General features: G+C 36.6%; 2 protein-coding genes across 2 annotated transcripts; both read right to left on the bottom strand.

The window, feature by feature from the left end:
- Positions 1 to 1,324: 1,324 nt before the first annotated feature.
- LOC137403072 (fibrinolytic enzyme, isozyme C-like) lies at positions 1,325 to 3,385 on the bottom strand. Its single transcript, XM_068089406.1, has 4 exons — positions 3,311 to 3,385; positions 2,826 to 2,997; positions 2,458 to 2,594; positions 1,325 to 1,548 (listed from the first exon to the last, which is right to left on the bottom strand). Exons 1-4 carry the CDS (start codon positions 3,311 to 3,313, stop codon positions 1,378 to 1,380), a joined length of 483 nt encoding a protein of 160 aa, XP_067945507.1. The 5' UTR covers positions 3,314 to 3,385; the 3' UTR covers positions 1,325 to 1,377.
- A 1,195-nt stretch (positions 3,386 to 4,580) lies between these two features.
- Positions 4,581 to 19,293, bottom strand: LOC137396688 (meiotic recombination protein DMC1/LIM15 homolog). Its single transcript, XM_068083006.1, has 12 exons — positions 19,196 to 19,293; positions 18,649 to 18,693; positions 11,559 to 11,609; positions 11,315 to 11,404; positions 9,007 to 9,012; positions 8,113 to 8,195; positions 7,723 to 7,817; positions 6,403 to 6,475; positions 5,827 to 5,992; positions 5,415 to 5,529; positions 5,148 to 5,325; positions 4,581 to 4,650 (listed from the first exon to the last, which is right to left on the bottom strand). Exons 1-12 carry the CDS (start codon positions 19,250 to 19,252, stop codon positions 4,581 to 4,583), a joined length of 1,029 nt encoding a protein of 342 aa, XP_067939107.1. The 5' UTR covers positions 19,253 to 19,293.
- Between the last annotated feature and the right edge of the window lie 287 nt (positions 19,294 to 19,580).

Genomic DNA, 19,580 nt, shown 5'->3' with positions numbered 1-19,580 from the left:
CACCGAATTCCTCATCTTCACCTTCCTCAGCTTTTGTCTCTTCCTTCTTTTTTCTAGCCAGAGAATGTAGCAGCAGTTGGCCAGTTTTTTCAGCCCCTCTCGCATCCAGATCATTACAGTCAGCATTGGGATTTGTTGTAATATCTGCTTTTATGAGCATTGCCCCGAAGTGCAGATCTAAAGCCCTGCACATCCGGGTTATTGTTATAGCCACCCTTAGATCGTATTGTGGAAAACAGAGTCTCAATGTGATCCTGGTTGACCTTAAAGGTTAGGAAGTAGTTGATGTAAGGGTAGTTGCTGAAAAGATATTGAGCATCGCCATATACAGGATTTGGCTGCTGATTCACAACCAATGATGAAGGTTTTTTTATTATTTTCCACTAGCAGCTTTCCGCTTGGTGTCTTTAATTGGCATAGATAGGTAGCTTATATTGTTGAGAACTTCTTGTTTTGAGTTCAAGTTCTGTCTTCTTACGGGCAATTCAGGATATACCTGGGGTGTTGTAGTCTCCTCTAATGACATTTCACTAAGAATTTAATCTTATTGTTACATTTACGACTTAAAAACTAGTATGACAAGCATGCTTTCACTACTCAACTCATTGCTCGATTGAAGGCTCTGATGCTGTGATGCACATCACTGCGATGCAACGTCGTGAAAACAACAGCCAATTATATGCCTCAATTTTGCTCCATTATACCGTAATGATAGCTATTTGCCAATCTAGGGTTTACTATATCTGTGGCAATTTCACATGTGCCATGCAAAAATTAAGGCTAAAAAGACAGCCATGCAGACAGCAAATGATATTACCGACATGGTGAGACGCACATATAAAAGTACTGGATTACACTCATACTCATTGGTAAACTTGGGGGTACTCTAGCATTGAAGCATCCTAAATACATGTAAACAATTCACTATGAAATTCTATGAATCAGAGCTGAAGATTTACCAAAAGAATACTAAATTGGGTTAAGATCTGCCACACAGCAGCCCACAGCATCTATAAATTCTGTGAACTTTTTTAAAAACCCACTTAAAGACCATCGTATTTCGGAAGCAATCCTAACAAGATATTAATATTTTACTTCCTAGCTTCATACAAAATAGTGGCGAATGTTAAAAACAGAGACTGACTGGATTTTGCTAAAGTAAACATCTGACAAAGGCCTATTAAAGCCAAGGAACTTTGTGCATTGATCAGGAAAAATGGTAATGCCATCAAACTTGCATTATGATTGAATGAATCACTACTTGTACAAGTTCATTAACATAAGACTGTAGGTGGTAGTAACTGCAATTTATTCTTTGATTTTAAAACCAGCACCAATTGTATGCAGAAAAATATGGTGATGGCAAAGCAATGGAAGCTAAGCTTGATAGGTCATCATGTTCTCCCTCAACCATCCGGAGAAGTAGGACACTCTTGTGTAGACGCTTGGATAGCCTCTGGTTTGGCAACCAGAGATTCCCCAGCTGGTAGCACCAGCCAAATACATCTGACCATTCACCATGCAAGATAGAGGACCACCAGAGTCACCCTATCATAACAAACAAACTTGGGGTAATTTGGATTAACTTTTCTGTACAAGGTACCTATGCACTATTAACGATCGCTGTATCAGCAACAAAAAAATACATGTAAATACTGTAGATATTTTATCCATCAGCCTTGTCTCCATGATCACTGAGCAACAACAACAAAAATGCTGTAATAACTATGGCTAATCTAAAAAAAACACTCTAGAGCTCTATAAAACAATATAGGTATGTTGCTAATATATTTATGCTAATAACCTACTCAACAATATTTCAGATTTGACAAGCCAACAAAAAGCAACCTTAATTTGGTAGGTTAATGCTTTGCCTGTATATTAAAGTATTAACATCTTGTTAGCAAGACTAAAGAGATTGCAATATCTATAGAACCTGTAATGATACTACATGAATATTTAACAAATTTAATGAGTATTGCTGAATTATGATCAACAAGTCTTTTGTTAGGTGCACAGGACACTTTTAACACTACCCATAACTTCCGGTAGCTTTTTGTATAGTGTACATAAACATATAAATTTATGAATATAATACTAAAAGTGCTGGATTTTGCTGAGACTAAGTCTATGCCACTCAATAAAAGAATTGATAAATATTAACTCTTACTTGGATGCTAAGAGACTAACTGCATACCATTTCTAGATTACTGCCAGTGTACTATTAGGCATAATGGCATCAAATAATATTAATTACTATATATTATATACTAATAAAATCTAGTCAACGATTCGAATTTTTTGTTGTAGTAGTCGTGTCTGGTTACTTTCCTCAACTTTTATCCGAAACAATATAATCTTGAACTTGAATATTGATAGATGTGCATGCTAACTTTCACATACACACTCGTTCACTACTTATGAAAACCTTGGATGGTTCCAGTGCGAAACACTTACATTGCATGCACCGGTGTCACCATTTTCCACACAAATATGTCCACTGTTGATATAATAACTTCCCCAGGCTCTCTCACAGGCTGATTGTGTTCTGATGTCAACTCTCAGTTCCTGCAACTTGGTCCTGTCTTGAGAACCTAAAAGTAGAAGTATGTAATTAAAGAAGATTGTTGGATCTACATATTGCTACCTACTTTGTGTTGACACTTGTATTTGTAAGTTTTAAAAATATAAAAATATTTGTTATTAGCTACTGTTACAAGTATAAATAAACACAAATTTGAATGAGTTGGTTTACACAGTGTCATTCAGATATTAACCAAGCAAGTGGACTAAAATAGATAGAAATTGAATAATTTGGTGCCTACCTTGGGTAAGACCCCATCCTGAGATGTAGCAGTTGGTGTTACCATCAAAATCCATTCCAGCACTTGGAATTCTGATGGTTGCAGATTTTGTATTGAGACTGATTGGTTGGCTTACTCTAAGCAGAGCAATGTCATTGGGAAATCCAGCGGAATTTGGTTGATAGCTTTCATGCTAAAACAGCAATTTACAAAAAGTTTAGTAATTGCTTTGTATCACAGGTTAGTACTTAAAATGATGGGTAGGCTATATAGTTTCAATAATACATGCCCCAGGGTATTAATCCAATCATAGGGAATCTTTAGCAAATGGCTACTGTTGAGGTACGAAAAGAACATCAGCTATAAATGTCTGATAAGCAATACATTAGTATACATGTAACTGAACCAAAAACTGTAATCTAAAAATATAATAAATTTGGAAATGAATTACCTTCTAAATAAATTTGGAAAGTACCGAAGGTGGTAGCAACACCTAAACCACTTACCATGATGACCTCAGCCAAACTGTGAACCACCTCTGTAGAATCTCGGTCAAGGTCATGTTCAGAAACGGCGACAGACAAGTCTCTTGTTCGGCTTCTGTAAACGTAATTGTACTAATTCTGCCTACATAGTAACAAACAAAGCGCTTTTTCAACAAAAACTTGCTACTAGAAAAAGAAAAGCTAGACAGCAATATTGAGTAAAATCATTTAGTTTTTTGACCATTTAACTACCTCTTTTGGATGAAAAGATCAAACCAAGGGAGCCATTATTATTTTGTTAGGGTCCGATTGTTTGTTGACGGAAACCTGGCTGACTTTTGTTATACTGTACTTTGCATTGCTAATGCTTACCCATCAACACAGTGAGCAGCAGTGACAAGCCAATATTCTGAAACAATTGAAGCTCCACAGATATGACTTCCTCGGAGTTGCAACGAAGCCTGCCATGGATGACTATGTGCATCAGCCTCTGATCCACCTACAATCCTTGGCTTTGATGGCACTGAAGAAACATAATATGAATGTTAGCTAATCAAATGGTACACTGCATGCTTTGGCTTTTTACTAAAAGCACACACATTCGAGTCACAGTTCCAGTCATTTAGACTCTATAGAGATAAATAAATATTCTAGCAAATAACTGAAAGCCAAAAGTTATTACCAGCCAATGCGCTTGTGAACAGAAAAGCTGCAACAAGTATCTTCCACATAATGATTTGTTGGTAGAAATAGCAACCAAGAGACGAAACAACCAACCTGAAATTTGGTAAGTAAACGCTGGCTTATATATCCATCTTTGTCTGGGAAAAAGCCATCTGGCAATAAAATAATTTGACCGTTGATAAAGAGGGTAATAGTAATAAAGAACTTAACAGGCAAAAAATTACGAATGTAGATTCATGTGACTGTTAACTACTAGTAGCAGCTGGCTCTGGGACAAGTTGGTACTTGAGCCACTTGAGTGACATTTGCCTAAGTGCAGCGTCACCAATACTTGTGGGTGCATATGGTCAAATTCTTCAGATAACATAGGCTTAGTTGAAACTTTGCCATATTCCTCTTAGATGACAATTAGAAATAAGGCATAATGATTTTTTACTTTACACTGAAAAAAATTATGATTGTTTCTGAGCATTCTCTCCACTACTGTTTTATTTATATATATATGAAATGTTAAATATTTCAGGTAATGATCATTGGTCAGTTTATTAATATGTATAAATATAAGTAAGTCTGCATCTCAGTACAGCATCGAAAAACTACAGAGATGCTATTCTTTGCCATCTGCAATTCCTCCGGCAGTTATGGCAAATGTTGCTTCATTCTCTGGCATGTTTGGACTAAAAAGATAATACATACTAAAGATTGTATATGCTTTTAAAATCCATCAAACTCCACAATTTGATGACAAACAAGCGATAAGTATAAACTTGAAGGTTGTCTCCGAGCTTGCGCTGACATTGTCAACACTGATACGCATAATATCTAACAATCTTAGCAAAAATTATCCTCCTTCCTTTTCACAACTGGTTTCAAGCGGAGACATATATAGCCCCATAGGAAGCTACAGCATAAGAGGTTTATAAGAACTACATTATAATCAACATGCAAGAACTAAACTTGCTACCAATTACCGTATATAATATGTACTCATTTGCACATAAAATGAGACAACAGAGACAAGCATTAAATATGGTGATATAATAAAGCAGATACTCTTGTAAAAGTTACTGCTATATACTTAGAATAGTAAAAAAAGGATGTTATTTTTAATTGTAGGATAAAAATATGTAGACAAGCAAAAACTCAAAGTTACTGTAACCCTTAAAATACTCGCCTATCATATATTTTTGCTATTCGAAGTTCACCTCTCCCCTTCCTTAAAGCAATTCTTGTAGTTGAAGCATGGGCTAGTATGTGTCCACCAACTGGTTTCTTTGGATCAGCTTGGAAGGACATGGTAGCGCCAGGATCTGCTGTCATCTGGTTTGTTATGAACACTGCTACATTAAATTCTAAAAAGCATCACAGCACGCCAGTAGTGATTTTTAGCTATTACATCTATCAATACTACTATTTATGAACAGTACAAACATCTTCCCACCTTCTGAAATCTTTTGCAGTCGAGAAAGCATCTGCGCTAACTTCTGTTGGCGGTCAGCGAGCTCACCTCGTCCAGAAAAGTCTACCCTGAACAGGGCCATGATTGAGTCAACTACCTAAATTATATCAATTTAACTTTGTTAACTTAATCGAATACTAATAGCTAAAATACAAGGGATGTTACTATGAATGCAAACTTGAAGCGACAACTCAAACTTTTTAATTTCTAGTTTAAAAACATTAGCATATAGCTATACACAATATCACGTACATGTATTATTGTGAACACAAACAATTGATTTCTCATTCAAAGTTTTGCGGCAAGTCAAAACTACTATGCAATAGTGTTTTTGCACGAAGCTAAATTGACTACCAAAATTAAAAATTTAATCTAGCTCTGGATGACCGAATACCAGTAATTTAAAAACTCCTGGCTCCTCATGAAACTTGGCAGCAACAAAATCAAGAAGCTCAAACTGATGCTCGCTTGTGTAAGCTCTTGCATAAAGGACATTATCTAGCACAGCACTTTGGTCCAGTCCGAACCGGTCAGCAATATCTCTGAGTCTATCTGGTCGACTATGACAGGAATTAAGGGCACACAACAAATAAGAACAGAGCTGTACCAGCTCAGTACAAGATAACAAAAATACTTTATAAAGAAACTGCGGATACATTTTCATTAGAGCTTTCTAACATCACTATATCTATGCTGATAACAATTGACACTTTCAGATTACTATATAGAATGAATGTGTAGAGTACTGAGTTGAGTGTTGAATTTGAACTTTTAGTAACTCATAAAACTAGTGTTGTATCATCTACATAAACATTAAATTATGCAAGTTCCCATGAGAAAATACTGGAATTATGAATGGCATCATTAGTGCTAGCTGAGAATAAAATAACAATTGTTACGCTCTAACATTATAAAGAGCTAAATCGAATGCTATGCAAAATTAAGCTTAAAAATGAAACTGTGAGGATACAAAGTGTTTTCAGTATCCAAGAATATGACCTTCCCTCCAGCATAGCCATTGCTTCCTGGCATCTGAGTGGATACTGCAAAATGTATATGAGACAATCAGACAAAACATAAGTGTGAAATAATCTTTTAACACTCGTATATTGTTCTTCATGCCACTCAATCACAAATTAGTACACTTGATAAGACAATATATGAATTCATCATATTAGGCTGGTCCTTTTACTTTATTATAAAATATTATGTGGTATGTAATCCAACCCAATCTAAAAATAATAAAAGCAATGTCCATTCGTCTGTCTGAAGCCACGCCAAGAGCATTAGGAATAAAATTGTCTCACGGGGAAATTGAACTTGGGTAGTACAGTACCTGCACTTAAACGAAAGAAAACAATTATCTGTATGCGATGAGCCAATAAAAGTATGTAAACAACCCATCCTGAGCGTAGTTTCGCTTCGCAAAATCTTCTATTCTCATCGCAGTTTATTGTTAGCAATGACCAGTTGTGCTAGACGCATTACTTACAGAGCTCTACAAATTTTGACTAATTTTAGATCTATGGACTGAGTGATTGTTCTCGAACAATAGTTCAATAACAAAGAGTTATGGGGTATTCATATTAATAGCTGAGAGTTATAATTAATATTTTATTAGTAGTAATAATGCTGTATGCTGTAATAATATTGATAAATCGTCCGACTCGGACATTCTCACGATCTTTTCTAAAATGGCTGAAAAAGTGTTCGTTTTCATTTTACAAAGGATTTGTGGTATTTTTCATTGCATCAGCTGATGTAAAATTTTATGATGATTGATTTGATATCAAAATATTTTTATAGACCGTTTGGTTAAAAAGTTATGAAGATTTATACACCCCCATGTGAAATATTAGGTTTTATCGAATATGTAATTCTGTCCCGATAACGAAATTAATTTGGTAGCGAAAGAGTTAATTATGCGCATACTGATTACTCTTGACGATCTCTCACAGTGCACGGAACTGCCGAGCGTACTAGTATCAATAAAAGAATTACTGAATAATGCATCATTTCATGTAAATCCAAAGTGATGCGAGAGAGAATGATTAACAAATAACAAACATATACACATACGTTGCAATTACACATTGCAATTACGTTACCATTAATACAACTAGTAAGACTACTAGGAAGTAATAGCACTTCATACATATATCATTACATAAATACTGTTAAAGGAAATCAAAAAATAATCGTGTTACTACTTGAGGAAAAACTATATTTTCGACGCCAATTAATTAAACATACCTAATACTAATGCATTGGAAAAGCCCAGTCACCTTACCACATAAAGTGTGTGAAAGCTGTGTTTTACCAGATCTGAATTCACCAAATACTTCCGTGATTGACATGCTTTCAATGCCTCCGCCTACTAATTTACTGCAAAAGAATGTGTAATACATGAAGCATGGAAGCTAAATGAGCCTGTGCAAACGACAAATATCTTTGCAAGGTCTCTCAACAAATATTACAATAAAATTCTGATCTGACAAGATTGATGGGATAGCAAAAGTAAAGTATTTGCAACAATCTCATGAAAGACATATTGCATATACTGGTATATGTATGTGCGTAATAGCCGATTGGAATTTAATTAATACCATCTTATCACAAAAAAAATGAAAATAAGTCAAGTGGTTTTATCATAAGAACTTATACTGCATACTGAACTTACTCTAGCTCCGAACTTCCTGTTGACAGCTTGAAAACTGCTTTCCTTTTATCGGCAAACTCTAAAGCTGTGCAGAAGCCCCCTTCCTTTGAAAGCATTTGAGAGGTTTATTTTAACATTGCATATATTACTTTATTCAATTGTGGCAAATCTCTATCAACAATCACCTAAGCTTATAAATTTGTCGACACACTGCGCGAAATTTGAACAAATCTAAAAAAACATAAAAAATAAATTTACCCATTTTTTAAAAATATAAGTCACTGTATGCTACACTGCATACTCTACCACTCACGATACATGTACTTGGAAATCTATGCATTGCTGGGCCTATACCTCTAAAGCAACTATACTCTAAAGTAAAGCGACAATAACTATATATTTTTACTGACTATTACTTGGCCAATTAAGTAATTACGAACAATACAGATTGCATTTGTTTTAAGAGCTACATGTAACTGCCTAAAGTGTTTATCATTGTTTGAGGCGCTAGAACTAATTAAACCGAACATTATGCATTCTTATAAGAATATTTGCTCTACCATACAACGGTTTCAACATACAAAGGAAATATTATAACGGATTAATATACTGTTGTCATTTGATTAGCAGCATTAGCTCTATGCAACAAATAGTTATGCTAAACAAAAATGAAATACTATAAAACCTCTAACTCAATGCAATGATGCTTGATTTTTTAACCCTTCCTCTATAGTGGCGGTTAATTGAATGTGGTGTTCAAATAGTTGCTAACGTTGCATTTTTCAAATAGCTTGTCAGAATTTTTGAAAATAAATTTAGCACTTTCAAGGACAAAGCGATGTCACCTATATTTTGCCCTTTACTTTCAGCGGAGCGATATTAAATCATTTGGATGCAATAAATCTGCTAATTTACCTCCAACTTGTGAAAGATCTCTTAATAACTATGCATTGAGAAACAGTGAAATATCTCTACCAGCTGATATGGCTTGCAATTAACCTGCGATGATATTTTAGCCTGTGTCCCGCTTTACAATTTGTTGGAGCTTTCAATTTTTATTTCATTCTAAATTTGAAGACATATTTTTATGTTTTATCTATATTTACCAATGTTGCATAAAAGCTCATTGGACTCATTGATATGTTTCCTACAGTTTGCAGCCAAAACTACCTTTTTATATGCAATAGAAGATAAGTTACGAGCGTCGATCAATTGTAAGATCAGATTACCGCAATGATGCTATCAAATAATATGCTATAAATCTGCATGTTTATAAGTTATATAATGATAATCTATCAAACGCTACAAATATATATTCATGGATAAGTGAAATAAACAAACCATACTTATACTACATTTCAAAAATATTTTTTTTAAAGTAAGTTATTTTTTAGATGTAAAAAACAACATTAACATTTTAAGACAAAAATATTTAAATCGTTTGCTCAAGTAGCTGCATTCTGATTGTCACTTTTGATGAAATTAACATCTTCTGGTTGTCCAATACCTTCCACAATGTCTTCTGACCTCAACTCTTCTTCAGCAGTGTTGAACTAGTCAATACTAACATCCAAACGATTTTTTGGCGGAGCAAAACTTTTACGCGTTGCATTTAGCACAAATGCAATGCATAAAAGTTTTGCCTGTTAAACGTAACCTTTGGCCTAGAACTAGTCGTCTATCTACCATCGTATATGTAAACCATTTTTTTATGTACTGTACATGTACTTCGAAGTATCAAGATCGGGTTAAACAAGGAACTACTATTAGCCTGAGACAGTTATTAATTATTTCTATGATGTTGCTTCCAAAGTTTTAACAAAAAAAAGTGATATGCGTTGGAGTTGGACAACAAGAGAATCGATTGTTATTGATGCCAGCGATTCACTATTAATACGATTTTTTGGACACTTTTCTAGTTTGTACCGACCACTTGATATCATGGGTTCATAAAGATCAAAGATTGTTAAAGTGGCGGTCAAATAGATGTGGCATTCAAATAGAGGGCGGCGCTCTATTTTTCAACCCTTCTCTCATAGTGGCGGTCAAATAGAGGAGGCGTTCAAATAGAGGTGGCGTTCAAATAGTGGTGGCGTTCAAATAGAGATGGCGTTCAAATAGTATGGTGGCTATCAATTAGAGGGTTTATGGTAGTTAAGTTGCTGAATATTATAGTTATATGTTCAAACTTTACACTATAAAGCTTTTTTAAAGTAACGTAAGTTACTTTAAAGAATAATAAGCTACTTTAAAGGTTGACTTGCAACAAAATTCACATTAGTTATTTGATATGAAAAGATTCACCATGTCTTACTCTGTTGTGTTGTAGGTGCAAAATATGTGAAAATGTGATTACAAGCTCTTAAAAGCTCAAAAACGAACAGAAAATCGCAGCCACACGAGACCGCCGTAGTTTGGATTCCCTTTCTAAAACGGTTCAAATGTGACGCAGTTGTGAGAGATGGTTTCTGTTTACACTTTCATGCAAGCTTATTTGTCGAAATATTTTCCCAAATATACTTCACTCATTCAATAAAACCATGTCTATTGCTCTTACGCGTCTATTTTATCGTCATTGTAATGCTGTCACTTTTAGCGGTGATATCCTATAACTTACCGTAAAAATTCGGTTAATTTTTTAGCCTTATCTTGAAGGAGTACATATCATTGTCTGATAATCATGACGAGTCTGTTGGTCACTTGTGATAATCGAAAAGTGCTGCAGAAAATATTTGTGAAGTATTGGGTCACATGATCAGATTACGATTTGCCGATTTAGACAAAACCGAAACAAAACTGTAAAGTAGCGAGCATCTATATTTGATACGGGTCTTCGGTAAAACCCGAAGTGTTTGTCATAAACTAATGCTACGATAAGTTTTATATTGAGCTTTTTATTGGCCTTTCAATTCACGTGAGAACATCATGTGACAAGGCAATAGCCAAATTTTATGACTACGTCATCGAAATAAAGAGATTCCAATCTACTGCAGCTTTTCGTTTTTGAGCTTTTAAGAGCTTGTAATCACATTTCCACATATTTGGCACCTACAACACAACAGAGTAAGACACGGTGAATCTTTTGATACCAAATAGCTGTAATGTTATTGTGCGTAAAAATTTTATTGCAAGTCAACCTTTAAAGAAAGTTACTTTAAAAGACCTCTTATCAAAACTTAAACATGACATCAAGTGGGTCAATTGAGTTAGTTACCCCAGCTACTTTAGCACACGCTTCCTTTATTTTTTCCATCTTTGCTTCGGATATTCCTTTGATGGTGCAAAGTCTCTTTCTTGTTGTCATCTGCACACCCTACAAATACACAAAGCTAATTTTATTAAAAATATCTGTGCATATTTTCAACACACAATTTTTACTTTCAGGAGCACTCGTGTGTACACATTCTCTGCAATTGAAACAACAGGTTCTTTGAACTAGCTTTTTGAACAATAGAACAATACATTACCTTAACAGTACATATTCCTGCTTGCTTCAATTTCTTCAAATCAGCCGCATTCTACATAATAAACTTTGTTACATTATTATTCAACAACCGGTTATCTGTGATCACTAAATAACGAGGCTATCTCCTTACAACAAAAATAGATGTAACCCACCAATCAGGATCTTAGACGAAATGTACTTAAACAACAGTACTGCTAGATAGTACCAGCGTGGACATAAATTTAGGAACTAGATGACTCATATTGCTCACAAACTTAGTACTTTTTCTGGCTGGCCAGCCCTCTAGGTTTATGTTACCGACGACCTACGACAATTAACCACACATAATATACCAAGTACAGCATTTATATCATACTAAAACTAACATGGTGGCAGCTAGACCATCCTGAAGTGTGAAGGAGTTCTGAATCTGACTGAGTACTTTTTCTACGACATACACTCTACATGAATGGTAAAGAACCTACGACACCTGAGTGTTATATTTACTGCTAGTAACTATACTGTGTTGTGGTTGTCCAACTAGACAGTGTGTCCATTGCTTTGTGATTGATAGACTCCTTGGGGTTGTCGCCCCCTGCTGCTCTGTTCCTAGAGGGCAACTTAGCTGAGAATTGGAGGAGATGGAGGAGGAACTTTAAAAATTTCTTGGTGACTATAAACTCCATTGCTGCTTCAGCAGATGATGATGGTACCTGGCCAGCAGGCAATACAGCCATCTGGATAAAACAAATACCTATTTTAAGACATTGCATTGGTGACGATGCCGTAGAAGTACTTGATCAATTTGAGTTTGACCCTACTGCTGACCCTGCGGAGAGTGCCAACAGATTGCCAGATGTACTAGCAGAGTTTGAGCTATACTTTAATCCAAGAAAGAATAAGTTATACGAATGGCACTTCTTTTGGTCCCTTACACAGTAAAGTGGTAAACCTGTTGACATGTTTGTCAGAAAACTGAAAATACAAGCAACCAAGTGCGAGTTCGGTGACATGAAGGACATGATGATGCACTGTAGATGTGCTTCGGCATCTCTGCTCAAAAATTGAAGGAAAAACTTCTGCAGGATCCTGAGATCATCCTTGATTGAGCAATCAACGCAGTCCGAGCAGCTGAAGTCACTAAAACGCAGCTGCAAACCTTGAACAATGAGAAATCGATCAGTGTAGTTGCCGATGTACGTCCCAAATCTGATTCTCAACCCGTTCCTCCACCCAGAAAATTCAAATGCAAATTCTGCTCTTATGAGCATATGAGGGGAAAATGCCCTGCCTATGGGAAAGAATGTAGGAAATGCAAAAAGCTAAACCATTTTGCTAATGCCTGCGAAAGCAAGGAGGTTAGTGCAATAACCAGATTCGACTACACAGGTGAGAATGTGGCTAACATGAATCAGTTATTTGTTGGTGCTGTTGAGAACAAAGATGGTGAGGGTAACTGGATGAAAGAATACATGATCAGTCACAATGGTCAGAGCACCCTATTCAATTTCAAGATTGATACTGGTGCTGAGGCAAACATCTTACCGATCGCCATTGTCAAGAACGTCAACCCAACCATAGTAACTAGTAAAGCCAATCCCACATCGTATAGTGGACACAAAACCAACAACATTGGTAAGGCAAAATTGAGTATGTCACATAATTGAGTGAACAATGGCGATGTCTGGTTTGAGTTGGTGGACAGCCACTTCTCTCCAATTCTAGGCCTGGTTGCGAGTGTAAAACTAGGTCTGGTAAAGCGTGTAGACACAATCACGACAGAGAGTATTCTTGAGAATTCTCTGACTGCTTTGAAGGTATTGGTTGTCTAAATCGTGAGCACAAAGTAGTAGTTGACCAAGAAATCAAGCCAGTTGTTAACTGTGCTAGAATTCCACTGCCAATGATAGATCGAGTGAAAACTGAACTCGAGTCTTTGGAACAAGCCAACATCATTTCCAAGGTAGATCAGCCTCCGCCGTCGGTCAGTAGTATTGGTGGTGGTTGAAAAAAAGAACGGCAGTGTAGGAATTTGCCTTGATCCACATGAGCTGAGCAAAGCGATATTTCATGAATATCACCACATTCCAACACTGGATGATATTGCCCACAAACTTGCAGGCATGAAGATATTCACAATTGTTGACATGAAACATGGCTATTGGCATGTTCCGCTTGATCATCAGAGCCAACTACTCACCACTTCCAACACCCTATTTGGACGATTTGCCTTCAACAGATTGCCATTTGGTGTAAGCTCTGCAGCTGAAGAATTCGAGAAGAGAGTAAAAGAGATATTCGTTGACCTGAATGTGGCAATATACTCTGATGACCTGATCGTATATGGCAAGAACCAGGGCGAACATGATGACAACCTCAAAAAGCTGATGATGCGTGCCAGAGAGCACAATGTAAAGTTTAACAAAGATAAGATCCAGCTGAATCAGAGTGAAGTGAGGTACTTGGAACACATCGTCTCGGCAGAAGGGCTCAAGGCTGACCCAGAGAAGGTTGAGGCTATAACTAGCATGGAAACAATCAAAGAACTTCTAAGCTAAACTATAGTGCTAGAATACTTCAATGTACAGAAGCCCACGACGCTACAAGTAGACTCATCACAATCCGGGCTTGGTGCCGTCGTACTATCGGACAATCATCCAATTGCCTATGTTTCAAGAGCCCTAACTGAGACAGAGCAGAACTGGCCGCAAATAGATGAAGAATTGTTAGCGATCGTGTTTGGTTTTGAAAGATTCCACAGCTATGTCTATGGCCACCACATTGATGTACAAACAGATCACAATCCGCTAGTCAGCATCATCAAGAAGGACTTACATGAAGCCTCACCCAGACTTCAGAGACTGTTGCTACGCCTCTTCAAGTATGACATTCGGCGCGTCACTTATGTTCCTGGAAAATTCCTTTACCTAGCCGACCCCTTGTCTTGCGCCTACCTAGCTAATGAAGATGGAGAACTACAGGAAGAGGTAGTGATGGTTCACGCAATTTAGATACAAGATGAGACAAAAGATCGACTGACCATGGCCTGTGAGATGGACTCAGTCATACAGGAGCTTGAGGAGTGCCACTCTCAAAGGATGGGCCTGGGGAAAAAACAGCATCTCCAGTAATCTTGCACACGTACTGGAGTGTTAAAGATGAGCTCTATATTAAAGATGGGTTTGTATATAGAGGGTAGCAACTACTCTACAGGATGATTTTATTCGCAGAGTTAAATTTCACGCAAATTGCCTTTTTCATGCATATTCGCGAATTAATTTATTTGCGGTTGAACACTCTCTATCAAGTGTTAACTCTAATGCGGTTAGCGATAGAGTTAACCTTACGCATGCCCACACCGCGTGTTTCGGTTTCTATTTAGTTTAACACTACGAGTCGATCATGCTAAGCTATAAATTTCTTGCTGTGTTCAGTGGTTTTTATGAATATTCATCGATTTGGAGGCCTTTGATGAACCAACAACTTGTGGTAACTAATGAGATTTTTTTAAAACTATTTACTAAATTAATAATTGAATTTTACTTTGGCTCTTCGGTAAAACGCAATATTTATTTTTTCCATCCCTACCGCTTCATTATTTGTTTTAGTGTGAGAGATTTTTCATCATACACAGAGGCACAATGACTGCAAGGGTGGTAGATGTCATCCCTAGAAGACCACCAATCATTCAGGGAGGTATTGAGATTGAGGTAGAAGTGACTGCAGCTGCTAACGATGAGAATATATGTTTTAAAACAGGAACAAAAATGCCTTTACGAGCACAAATTTTTGGCCAACCGACAGAACTTTGCAATAGTAATCCGCGAGGAAAGTTCTGATGACAACTACCTTACCAGCCATGTAGTAGCGAGAGAATCGCCTTTAACATCTACCCAAAACAGCGATAGCGATATAGAGCTGCTATTACCAAAATAACTAGTCAGAGAGCACCATTACACGCTAGTATTTACTTATCAAGAGAATCAGTTTAATTTTATTGCCAGACAACCACCATATGGGCAAAAATGTTTTCATTTATTCCATTCATGGTTTGTAAAGTTTTATTTGTATTTGAAATATTTTATTTGTACACTCAAGTTTGTAATAAATTATAATATATCTATATATGAAATAAAATATATAATATAATCATGTTTGCTGCAGCGATATCAAAAAGTTGTTGTTGATGAAGGGGTTTGGGTCTAGGTTGACTATTTGCTTCTCAGCCAATGTTCCTGCTTTGGTGAATATTACTACTTGTCTTTAGTTTTCGGTTCTGTTTCATTCTCAATCTGCAATAAACACAAAAGAAAAATATTAACATGTGTAAAGGAAGTACAAAAACAATAGCTGAAGTATTTAATGAACGCGATCAATTTTTAAACAAAAGAATTAACTAATGCAGTTAATTATGAAAAAACGTATCTGCACTGCAAATCAAATACATACCATAATGTCAAGATCAGAATCATTATCATCCTCGACTTTGGTATTAGAGGTTGATAGAGTTGATTTCTACGTAAAAAAATTGTAGGAGAGTTTTGCGATGACGACGCCATGTCTAATAACTTGTAAAAACCTTGAATAATTTTGTAACGAAGTTTGATGCGTTGGCAATGGGGTTAATTCGAAGCCTCCGCAATGATTTTTATAAAGTTTTGGAACTTGGCTACGTTTAGTACTTCTGCCTAGCAGCTATTTTTGCAATGACGCCATTCTGCATATCTTGTGACAACCTTGAATAATTTTGTAAAGAAATGTGATGCATTGGCAATAGGGTTAACTCGGAGCCCCGGCGATTATTTTAAAAAGGTTTTGGAACTCAGCTACGTTTAGTAATTATGCATAGCGGCTATTTTTGCGATGACACTATTCTGCATATCTTGTGACAATCTTGAATAATTTTGTAAAGAAATGTGATGCATTGGCAATGGGGTTAGCTCGAAGCCCTGGCGATTATTTTAAAAAGGTTTTGGAATTCAGCTACGTTTAGTAATTATGCCTAGCGGCTATTTTTGCGATGACACCATTCTGCATATCTTGTGACAACCTTGAATAATTTTGTAAAGAAATGTGACGCATTGGCAATGGGGTTAACTCGAAGCCCCGGCGATTATTTTGAAAAGGTTTTGGAACTCAGCTACGTTTAGTATTTATGCCTAGCGACTAGTTTTTAAATTTGAGGCAGTAGTTATTCTCCCTTGTGATTAAAAATACAACTAATTATTCGCGAAATTTAATAATTCGCAGAATTGACTGTTCGCGAAATTGTGAATTTTTATATGCATCGAAAATTTTCATCCTGTAGAGAAGTTATTCTCGAGACCTTGAGATTTGAGCATCTCTCTAAGATTCATCAAGGACATCTTGGAACGCGAAAATGCATCGACAGAGCTCATCAAAGTCTATACTGGCCTCGCATGGCTGCTAAGATAAAGATGGTAGCGCGGTGCTCAATCTACCAACAACACGCTAATCAACAATCTCACACTGTCCCCAAACTACCATGGAATAAGATTGGCATGGATATCATGGACTTCCAGAACAAAAGCATCTCTTTTTAGTCGATTTTCACTCTCACTATTCAGAGATTTGTCTGATAAGTCACAAGTGAAGATGTGGTTGCAGCACTAAAGTCTATTTTTGTTGTTCATGGTGTCCCAGTAGAGGTCATTGCAGACAATATGCCTTTCAGCAGCTATGCCATGAGAAACTTTGACAGCGAGTGGAGATTTAATATTACTACCTCCAGTCCACACTATGCCAAGTCCAATGACATGGCTGAATGATACGTACAGACCATAAAACAATTCATGAAAAAAACTGGTGATTCTGGCTGTGACATATATGCTGCTCTCATAGCTTACAAACAAAAACCCGTATCTGGACTGGCTTTCAGCCCAGCTGATATGCTTTTCAACAGGAATATTCGCAGCCCACTTTCCACCACTTTAGGGACCCTAGCTCCCTCAGTACCCAATGTTCTGGACGCTTTGCAAACTCGTCAGAATGAACAGAAAGACAGACATGACAAGAGCTCCAGGACCCTGAAACCTTTCTCCATCGGAGATGATGTGCTAGTCAGGACTAGCGAGGAAACTGCATGGACACCCGGACAAGTGATGGCACATCACCAACATCTAAGGTCGTACATCATAGATAATGGTACCTCCTTAGTAAGAAAAAATCGTGTCCATCTTAAACCGAATTGTGGTCAAGCTGGACCAGTGAACACACCACCCATAGAGAAAGATCTTGACCAGGACGAGGGTGTTATGCCACGAAGCTCATCTCCAACTCCAGCCAGAAGGAGTCTTCGTGAGACCAGAGGAATTCTACCTAAGCGATTTGATGGATTTCAAATGGAATAGGGCCAGGCCCTCTCAACGGTACATATTTACCATATAGCACTTACTCCCAACCTATTAATCACACTAGCTCGTTTGCTTCCGTACTCACTTGTAGCACCTACATACTTATCTCGAGAAGGGTTTTTCTGTTATCAAATCAGATTATGGGTCAATCGTATTCGTTATTCATTTAAGCTAGCTCTTCTACCTTCTGTATATCTTATGGAGAAGGGAGGATGTTACATTATTATTCAACAACCGGATATCATGTGAACACTAACTAACGAGGCTATCTCCTTACAACAAAAATATATGTAACCTACCAATGTGGATCTTAGACGACATGTACCTAAACAACAGTACTGCTAGATAGTACTTGCGTGGACATAAATAAAGGAACTAGATGGCTCATGTTGCTCATCAACTTAGTACTTTTTCTGGTTGGCCAGCCCTCTAGGTTTATGTTTCCGACGACCTACGACGATCAACAATACATAATATACCAGGTACAGCTTTATATCATACTAAAACTAACAAACTTGACAACTGCATTTGTAAGTAATAAAGATTAGAAGATGCAGGCAGTACTCTTGTAATCCTTACTTTTAATTTATTATGTTTCAATTTCTGACTATAAGCTATTATGATAATGCTTGATATTAAAGCTTTATGGTCCGCTTACCGTATGTAAAAGCTCATCATAGTATAAAAAACTTGACAACCTAATATAGATAGCAATTTTGTAAGTGCAGTCATACTCACAATTCCTTGACTTTGTAGCATGTCTATGTCTTGAAAAAATGATTCCTAAAATAGATTGAAGCTTTAGTCTATTAAGGATATACAACATACGTACTTGCAAACTATGTCACGTTATGTAAGCAAGCTAGCAGCAAACACCACTGTAATATCTGATCACTAATCAATATCACCTTTGCGCAGATTGTTTAAACTTACCTATTATGCTAAAATACAATCTAAAAACACCTAATTAAGCAAAATATATTTAGTAGTAAAAACGGTTTCAATTCATAAGCTAAATAGAGAGTATTAATATTTTAAAGCAACATACCACCAAAACACTTGCACGCTTGAATGCTTACTTCGATAAACACAAAATGTTGGCTAAACTAAACAATCAGTGATAATGTAAAGGTAAATACGCCAGCAGTATGCCAATCTGACACAATATTGACTGATACATATGTATAGCATTGGGATAGCATTCCGTTTAATAACTTTCTTCTACAATGCCGAAACGTTACCAAAACCACTGCACTTTTCGCATCATTAAGACTTTAAACATTACATCGTCGTCCAAATCATCTTGGTCAAACTCTTCAACAACTTGATCTCCTTGTAGCATGTTTTCTGATGTTCACGCGTTTATTTACAACCTGGTTTGATGGTAATATATTTAAATCAAAACCTAACACGCTTAAGTGTATCGTCTGCTTTGGGTAATCATATAAGCTCGCGATACCATATTTGCAATTAGTCTTTTGTTTTTATTGTATATGCATTAATTCAGGTTGTAGGAACCCGATCTATGAAAGTAACACATCGGTTATGGATTTTGGACGGACAGATGTTTGCCTGTTTGAAGTTCGGCCTACTGAAATGGCGAATTCTCACACGGAAGTACTGTACGTACCTAATTTACGATGTGTTGACCATAGACGGATACCTCTAAT

Source organism: Watersipora subatra, chromosome 1 (assembly GCF_963576615.1).
Source record: "Watersipora subatra chromosome 1, tzWatSuba1.1, whole genome shotgun sequence".
Lineage (NCBI taxonomy): Eukaryota > Metazoa > Bryozoa > Gymnolaemata > Cheilostomatida > Watersiporidae > Watersipora > Watersipora subatra.
Note: the sequence above shows the minus strand (reverse complement) of the source record. Positions and strands in the feature narration are given on the sequence as shown.